This window comes from Rattus norvegicus, chromosome 4, assembly GCF_036323735.1.
Source record: "Rattus norvegicus strain BN/NHsdMcwi chromosome 4, GRCr8, whole genome shotgun sequence".
In the NCBI taxonomy this organism is placed as follows: Eukaryota; Metazoa; Chordata; class Mammalia; order Rodentia; family Muridae; genus Rattus; species Rattus norvegicus.
In genome coordinates this window covers 44420702-44430701 of record NC_086022.1, presented here as the reverse complement: position 1 = coordinate 44430701, position 10000 = coordinate 44420702, and the positions used below count along the sequence as shown (strand labels likewise).

The window sequence follows — 10000 nt, the reverse complement described above, 5'->3', positions numbered from 1 at the left end:
TCACAATTAATTCCAAACCACTCTTTCTGCTAAATACATGAAAATTTATAATGAAGCTATTCACCTGTATAAAAGTACCAAGGCCATAGAAATTCTCAAAACCATTCTTATCCTGCCAACCCTGGGCAAGCATTATTTTACAATGTCACACCACCAACCTCCTCTCAGATGTCATATCTATATAAGATATGTTTGAGCAAAGTGTTAGACCGTCCAGACTTAGAATAAGTGAATTTAGACTTTGTGTACAATTTTACATTTCGATAACAACAGGCATTGGCAGCTTTATAAAAATAATTTTACATGTGAATTTTTAAAAAAAATTGTCAGGATACTGTGTTTTCATATTTTCTATATTATCTTCCAAAATTTGATTGATGTGTTATAATTTAAAGCATTAACTGCATTAATTGTTGTACAAAAGACAGAACAAAGTTTTAATTACTTTTAAGGCCTATTCTAAACAGCATATCCAGCAAAGGGAAGAATAATTTAAATAACTGTAAGAAGCTCACTCTTTTATAAAGGGATTTGCAACGAACCCCCAAAGTGACTGTTTGAAAGGGTTTGTGCATATTTACATTTGGAAATATTATTTTCCTGTAGACACCCCTACAGTGTCTGTGTAAGCACCCATCACACCCGGTGTGCTAAATCCCACTTGAGGCTTACTCTGTGCCCATGGAACATGACTGTGGTTTCGATGTCTTAAAGGTAAAACTTTAATATTGACTGCTGCTGATACTTTACACAAATGAAATCTGCAGAGCAGAGTAACTCCCAAACGCAGGCTGCTAACACACCTTACAGACTGAAATCAGAGCGCTTCCAGAGTGCTATAGACTACAACCACTATTTACTTCAGTGAATTTCTATTCATTTAAGATCTAACCAGGGCTCTGAAGAAGCCAGTTCTTAGTAACTTCCTTTAAGGCTGTCCTCTGCTAGGATTCAACTGTGATGTCCATTTCTCTTGTCCTTTTCACTTATTTCAGAAGTGTGGTCTCTTGAAAACTCCGAATGCAACAGAATCTGACGGAAAATACTGAGGAGCTTATTAATGGGAAGGAATGGAAATATTAAGGTACCTCACTGACATGGTATTTGCTGTAGAAACATTAAAGATAGGGATGTTTTGAAAATGCATTATAATTCTGTAAAGTAGGCTAATTTGGGGCCTTTGGTTCACATGTAATTCCCATGACATTTGCAACTAAATACTTCCAAGCAAAATAAAACCTCTTTTAATTAATGTACATGAAAATTACATAATTCTAAAGAAATATGCACCCTATTCACATGGTTATATCTAGTTCTTTGAGAAGATTATTTTTAAATATGCCTAAAGTTTAAGATGTTATACAATCCATAGAAGTTGTGCAATACTTTTATGATCAAAAATAATGTTTTTTTATTTTACTTTAGTGAAGGCATTTACTTCACCTTCTGAAATGCGTTTATCCCATTATATGTAACTTCTTAAAATCTGAATGATACTGTATTGAATTTGAGACACATTACTATTAATTCACTATTTTGATGACTTAGTTTCAATTACTTCCCTGCTGCATTTAGTCTGAGTGCAATTCAGAAGCTTAAAATAATCACCTTTATTTTTAAAACAATCCAAATCCCTCAGATAGTCCTTGGCATTCATGCCTAATCTAGGTGTATGCTTTGAAAGCTTCCTATTCTGTCAGTGTTTGTCTGGTTTTGAGTCATAGAAGAATGGACTGACTATATTTTTGGTTGGAAAATTTTTTTCTTTAATAAGACTACTAAGGAAAAGAAAAGCCTGCACCTCTCACTCACACAGAGGAAATAAATTACTTAAAAGTATATGTTAAAGTTACAGTTATTTATTTTTCCTAATTTGGAGAGTAGAATAGCATTTTATGAGATGGTAGAAAACACAAAAAATACTTAAAATTTAAAACGCACATATGTGCACATATATGTATACACGTATACATACACATTCAAAACACAGTGGAACGAGTCATTCAGAAAAGCAGAACAGGTGAGTGACTGAACTTTGTACAGGTTGCATAATCTATCACAGATTAATTAATTAATACTTAATATCTCCAAGTAGCAGTAGCCAGCATCTACGCTCTGAAAAGTCCTTATGGTCCTTTTCACCTTAGCTGAGACTTGGAAGAAATTCATTGTATAAGCAAGTATCAAGTAATGTGGCCCTCTGGTGGAAAACCAAGTACCACATTCCGCAGCACAATGCCAGCCAGTAAACCAGAGGCTGGAAAATATTTGTTACAAAGATTTACAGAACCACACTTAAAAAAAAATCACCCTGCGAACACAATTAACATCCTGACACCTGAAGGGCACTCTGGTACTTCTGTGACGTAACTAACGCAAACCCTCTCTCCCTCACACCCTTCAATCATGCTCCAAATAACAATAAATTCTCAGCATCTGTTAGCCTAAAACAACATGCTCAATTTCCTGTGAATACACTGTCCAGGTTCAAGCAAACAGGCGGATTTGTTTTAAGGAAGCTCTGAGGAAAACAAAACTTACCTGCTGTTGTTGCAGATGCAGCAGCTCCACTGTGCTTACTTCTGAGCTAGTGTCACCACTTGATCTCCCATCCCTGCTGCCAGCATCTAATTGGCTGCTTAGAGTGCTCATTCCATTTTGATTCATTGAACTGTTGCTTATTGTCTCTGTCGCAGATTCCTGCATCATGACTTAATACCTAAGAGTGATTAAGAAGTATCAATTAACACACGTTACACCTTCACACTTCTATTATCAGGATGTCCCTCTCTGCCAATTACACAGGCAGCATCACTGTGGGGGAGAGGGGGGCTTGAGGAGTCATTTACTCAGAAAAGCAATGCAAAGAGTAAAAAAAAAAAAAAAAAAACCAGCCTTCGTTGAGACACTAATCACCGCAATGACGGTTTCTATAAGTTAATTTTTGTGTGGTTACCTTTAACAGGCAGAGGAGCATACCATGCATGTACCATGGCCAATAGCATTTATGAACGGCCACATTTTAAAGTCTACCTATAAAACCAGTTTAAATGGAGGCGCGGATGCACACTCTGCTCTGTTTCTTATTATCTACCTTTGACAACCATGGATGACTATACAGCCTTATTTTAAATATTCGCTATCTTGATTCTGTCAGAATTTTACAGCACGTCTTGTGCAAGGCTGTTGTTTAATGATGCACAGCTAATCATACAAAATTAAAATTTTGTAAGGGTGTTACAAATCATATGGTATCATCCAATGATAAATAGTATAATGGGCTTTTCTCTTTTTTTTTTGTGACTAAATAAAATTTTGCCTTGGAGGCATTTTAAGAAAGAGCTCCTGCTGCAAACACGTCAGATATTGCCTATTTTTTTAATCAAACAGCTCATATTCATTTATTTTTCTGACATTTAAAACATTTAATACTGTCCTTCCTGGGAAGTAATTAAGCTTATGCATGAGCAGCAATCAAACTGTTCACTTGAAGATGACTTAAAACTCAATTTTAACATAGGCAAATAAATGAAAGATATAAAATTAATTTTCCAGGCATGTATTAGATATGAAAGCTGGAAATAAAATCTATCAAGAATATCACTAATGATTGTGCTAAAAACAGCATAAATTATGCATATTACCTTCTCTACAGTAATAAATGTTTTATCATTTTCACTGCATAAATATACTGTATTTCCAGGATGGCAATGAGGTGTCCTGCCAAGATCAGTGGAAATCTGTGCAGTAAATAAAGAGCCAAGGTACTCTTACATCCAGAATTTCGCAGTACCTCTCCAGTGTGTGCTTTCGAGAGATCAGTTTTGGCTCTCAGCAATGTGAGTCCCGTGCAATATTCTAACAGAGACACTTTTCTCATCTATGCCTACGGACAGAATTTCAGGAAACAACCTGACTGTGCTGTCACCTCAACTGGAGTGCTGGCCAGGCAGTGGCCTTAGTCCAAACTCACGAAAGCATCAATCTTACTGAACGGTTTTCTCTTTCAAATGGAAGTTTACTATTTCTATTTGATCTTGCTTTATTTAAGACTTATGTCCATTTAAAATTCCTGCGATGCATTTATTACACTGTAAATAAAAGCTTAATGTTTCTTCTTGCTAGGGAAAAAGCAAAATCTTTTCCTCAAATACCTTGCAAAATGTAACCCAGAACCACATAGTTAGTCTCACACAGAAGCTCAAAGACACATCAATAGATAAGATAGGATGCTAGTATAATTATAAAAATCAATGGTTGTGATAATTTTAACAGCTATTTTCATCAACAGCAAAATGATTTGATCATCTCCATAATTCTGTAAAGTCAGTGAAGACATGTACGAGCTTAAGAGAGCCCAACAGGAAAGAATCTGGGGTCAGTAAATCGAGTTAGTATTTCAGAAACCACACATACATCTCAGGACTGCTCTGATCAAAGGATAAATGCAACACCACAGAAATATGATCTTAAACGATGCTTGTCATAACTACATAGCAAACAACTTTTGAACCAAATGAGCTTTGCGAATAAACTGATTCTGTTAAACATCTTATTTAACATTAACAGAGAAAGAAACCATACACATGAAAACTGATACACACTGATGGCATTTTAAGAGAAAAAAAAACAAAGCTAATACTCTTTTCTGAGATTAGGCGGCTAATAAGTATTCAAATTAGGCATAAATTTTACATGCACAATGTTTAAAATATTCAGAGAAAGGGTCTGATTGCCTTTACTAGTTAGATGAAAATTATAATTTCAGTCTTCTTCAACTACAGGAGCAGATAACTTTTACATATTGCATTTAAATTTTACTATGGATGGTAAACCTGAAATACCATGTTTGTAAATATGTGTTTTCTTCCCCCATTCAAATTTATTTGAAATATTTATTATCTCTGTCTGGAATTCTCTTCACAAAGAATAAAAATGGATAACTGTTTCCTCAAATGCAGCAGGCAGGTGCAGCGTTTGATACTAACCTTTTGTGTTTTTATGTCAGGATCAATTGGATGAATTAAAGAATTCTGCACATATTACTGTTATAATCAAGGTCATCAAATAATTAAGAATAATCCACAAGCAGAGAGTCATGTGTCTAAATCTTTATTACAATAATGAGGAGAGACCTATATAACTTCCAATTCCTATTAACTAAAGGATTTTAATATCCCTTGTGGATTTTTTGATTTTATGAAGCCCTTGAGTATAAATTATGATTTACATTTTAAGTTCAGCCACCTAAGTCTTAGTAAAATCGTGTTTAAGAAAACTGTAACAGTAATAGTAGTTTTGCTCTACAAAACAGGGAGTCTGACCCAGTGTCAATATTGAAAAAGTGGGGAAGCTACACAAGGAGATATCTACATTATTCTTTGCACATGAAGAAGAGAAACTATTGTGCCCACTCTGAAGGAGACATTTTTTTCAAGGGTGATAGAAATTATTTCTTGTAGTGACTAAGGGTGTTCTAGTAACCCCTGTGCACTTACATCCCGCTTGGGGAAATTCTTCTGGTACAGTGTGAAGTGCTGTTTACCTTTAAAGTATATTTTAAATAATTATAAATTCTCCATCTTCTTTCAGAGTGGATGTGCTTGTGATCCCAAACATATCAAACTAAATTATTCATCTTTTTCAATCCTACCACAAACACTGTATAAAAATCAGTGAACATAAATTCCAGGTCATTAAAGGGGAAGTTTGGTTTGGGAGTGACTCTCAGTGTTTGTCTGAAGTATACATTAAACCCTGACATCTTTCATCAGACACAGCTTAGCAGCCCCATCAGAAAGGAACTCTTCAGATCCTACGTTGAATGCTATAGTTTTACTTTTCTCTCCTGCCTTAAGTTTTCCTTGCTTCCTTTTTTCTTGTTCCTTTTTTTCCCTTAGCAAGCCACTATACAGATACTTTTTCTCTACCCCACTTCCCTTTTGAAACATTAAACTGACACTGAAACTGACTGCACGAGATTGCATTTTCTCTTCCTAAACAAGTGGAATTGAAAGGTTACTTAGTGTAACAATATTTACTTGCAGAATTGTGTTGTTACCAAGGGTATAATGGATGGTGGCTATGCAGGTTTACGCAAGAATGAGTGAAGCATGAGGCATTAGCCATGTGTTTGACATGTTTCAAATTGCTATAATCCAGCATTAAACACACCCAGCAATTCATGCCATTTCTTGCAGCCATAATCTTGAATAAAGCGTGCACAACCACTTATTATATAAATTAGTATATGACTCCCTGTTATAGTCACAACAGTGCTTTTGTGTTTATTTTGCATCAAGATGTAGTCTTTTATTTGTACAAATAGCAGGATATAAAGACATAGCTCAATTAGACCTCCTTACTTTATGATAGGGTAACACTGAATGCTAGACTTGTTGGTTTTATTCTTCCTCTTGAAGTTATAGGTGAATTTGGTAGGAAACTGTACTATGTGAGATAGTTTTGTGCCAGAGTGATGACAGAAACCTGCATGCGTCTGATTCCACATTCGTTGCACTGCTCCAAAGTGTGAAACTTGACCTGGGTGAACAGAGTTAATTGTGTTATCCCTACCACCACCAGGGACACTATTGGTCCTTGTTACTTACTCAACTCCTTTTCTCTCAGGTCCTCCACCTCATAATTTTGATCTGTCTCTCACCTTCCTTACACATCTAGCTACTTTCCACCCTTCCACTATGCAGACCACTGATCTGTTAATGTTTGGGTGAACATATGTATTTACTATGGTCAGAGCAGTTGGTTAGTCAATCTAGCAAACATCACCAAGAGAGTAAGAAGGAAAAGGAGCCTCTGTGTCCTTTAACACACTCCTGTCTACGTATAGAGACACTCTGTGTCATGATTAGTTCACTTTAACAGTAAATGTCTGTTTTCTTTGGCATCTTCATGCTTAATAAAGTCAAGTGAGTGAAAAAAATCAATAACTTCCTGAAAAAGTAATTATAAGACTATCATACAGAGCATATAGGATTTTCTACTTTTCTTAAAATGACTCATAGCGATAGTAAGAGAACTACATATTCAGTCTCTGATTTATTCCAGTACCTAATTTATTTACCAAAGCCCTCACTCTAAAGCAAAAGAATTTTGATTCTGTCATATACAATGAAAACAACTATATTAAATCATTGTCTCCTATTCTTAAATGGGCTGTTTTAATCATTTCACAATTCTTAATATTAAAGTCATTAAATATTTTTATGTGGTTGTAGAAGAGAATAGGCCAGAAGAACGTACACATGCAATTAGAGACAAGGCTCATTTACTTTCAAATTCAGCTGAGTTCACCTCTGAAAACTTGACTGTGATGTGAAACTTATGAAAGAAACTAGCATTTAAATAATGATAACTTTTGTGCACTAGTGGAATTAATTCATTGTGGACTCTGTGTACAGTGCATCTGAAGCCCAGCACTGCCTTGCTTAAAGTCTTTAATTCTATGATTGCCTAATAAATCAAGATGCCAAATATGAAGGACATACTTGAATGTGTAAGGTTAAAAATTGAAAACATATATGTCTGTTTCTTATTTTTAAGGCTGGAACAGGGGTACTCTCAAGAACATAATTTAAAAGAAGTCACGGCAAGTGATATAACGTTTATTATAACAAAAGATACACTTTCAAGTATATTTGATAGTGTTTGTCACCTTTTCTTTCAGATGGGAGCATAATGCTTAAAGCACTACATACAAATTGTAGCTATATTCTTGTAACAACTGACGTTTCATTCGAAATGATTAGAACATGAAAAACAGGAGAAATGGTAGGACATTTTAACCTGATTATTTTTTTCATTGGTGATGACTACCTTATGCAAACAGATACTGTTAGAGCCTCAATAATGACAAACATCTGGAGTACAACAGTGAAGATCTTATCTTCCTCTTTAAATAGCCATTAATTATTCGTCCAGCCAGATACATTATACTCTAATATCAAAAATGGAGTTCATTTAAATGTAAGAAATAGACAGGGAAATTTCTATTATGAAAATGTTACCAAATATTCTAAGTAAGTATTGAATCTCATTACATTTCATTTAAAGGCAGGGAACTGGTGTCTTCGGAAGGCTGTGGTCTAGGGGGATGTGTTTTATTGAAACATTATGATCTGTACTTAGACTTCAATGGCTCCCATTCACAGTAAAACTGTGAGAGATTTGATAAAGCTGATGACTGTGGTGAGTTCATTTCAAAAATTATTTCAAATGATATGTAGTATTTTTGTTGTACTACATTTTATATTCTAGTGTTTGTTTAAGCACAACAGAGTCATATAATGTCTGTCCAAAACATCTATCTTTTTCAAACATGTGAAAGTATACCAGTAAAACCATGTTTTACTGTTCTAGATATAAGCTGAATAGTTGGTCCTTTTAAACCTGTTTGTTTAGATATCAGTTTCATTCATTACATTTGTTTAATAGTCCTTTATTGTATTCATATTTGTTTTCCTAATTCAAGAGAGAAGTTGAGCTCAGAGAAAGTTTATTTTATCCTGCTTTTTACAAGTACTACCCAAATATATTTGGTAGTAGCCTCTAAATCCCAAATGCAATATTCTTGTATTTTTTTTTACAACTACCTACCTATGCATATATTTGAATTTATGGAAATGGGGGCATAAAAGCTAAAAACTGTTACCTAATTATCTATAGAAAAGTAAATTTTGGTTCTAATTTACATGATACCTTCAAAAGAAACAAATACATTCTGCACAAAGGAATAAACTCTTCCAATTATTGGGGCCAGGAGTATTTTAGTTTAGAAATCAGAAGACTTCACACACACACACACACACACACACACACACACACACACACACACACACACACACACAACTTAAAGCAATAAGAAATAATTAGCTCTCCAAGAGCAGAGAAGGACCTGCCTAGCAGGCACAACCTCCCTCTTTTTATTTAAAAAGCTCAGTGATTGAGTTCTGCGAGCTCGTAAGCGTCCTTGCAGTGGGTCCACTTACAGTCAAATTCCCAAAGGCTGGACCACTTGCAGTAGCCTTCCCTGATCCCCTGACTAATGAGAGCTCTGAGTATGTACTTTCCTTGTGATGGTATTTTCACCTCTCCTGCCACATGCCTTTCCTTCAGCTCCCTTTACTTCAATCTTTAGTCTCCCGCCCAAAGCGACTCCCAGGAATCCCTTGCTTCTCTTTCTACATGGACATAAGACAGCTCTTCCGCAGAGCTTCGTCCTCTTGCCCTTTTAGCACTTCTAACTTCCGGGCTATCTTTTGGGAACCAGATGGCCCTTTAATATGGTTTTCATCAGACCCACCTCTTGCCTTCCCATTGGAAGACCCACGGCATAGGCGGTACACTTGGAGACATTTCTTCCCCCAGCCTCAACTCAGTGCCAAAGTCCAACGTGAGCCCAGCAGGTGAATGCAGTGTTAAGGCCAAAATCTTAAGGGAACCACATGATGGTGTGAATTGTTTCTGAGTGTAGATAACAAATTGCCTTTGTCCTTTCTGCTGTGTGTATATATGAATGGGGGGGGTGGGGGTGGGGGAGGAAGACCTGCCATACCTTTCGACAGCACTGTTTCAAAATAGTTTATACGTTATTCTTGAGAGTGAAGTTATTTTAGGCATCAGAGCTTGTGTTGTGTGTGTGTGTGTGTGTGTGTGTGTGTGTAATTGGCTCCCATTTATGCTACCATGAGTCACACTCATACCATTCTACTGTAAACTACAGTGTGTTCCAAGCATAAATAACCAGGAGAAATGCAGTAAAATGTATACTCCGGCCTCAAGCACATCTGAAACAACCGATTTATGAAGCAACCTTAATTCAAAGACACCTGTATTAGCACATAACCTGTAACTCAAATAAACTGCTTCAAACGCTATCGGGTGTCAGAACCCCAAAGCATAACACACACCTTTCAGTCAAACTTGCAACCTGAGTTTCCTCTGTCTGCAAGTATTTCGTTCTCTATGCAGAAAGAAATAC

General features: G+C 35.9%; 1 protein-coding gene across 9 annotated transcripts in view; it reads right to left on the bottom strand.

The window, feature by feature from the left end:
• Nucleotides 1–10000, bottom strand: part of Foxp2 (forkhead box P2) — a 577853-nt gene that overhangs the window by 246999 nt on the left and 320854 nt on the right. For all 9 annotated transcript variants that reach the window (XM_063286479.1, XM_008762718.4, XM_063286477.1 and 6 more), the window contains one exon: nt 2542–2719. In XM_063286479.1, the coding sequence (XP_063142549.1) occupies nt 2542–2709 (168 nt within the window). In that variant the 5' untranslated portion in view covers nt 2710–2719. The remainder of the gene's footprint in view (nt 1–2541; nt 2720–10000) is intronic.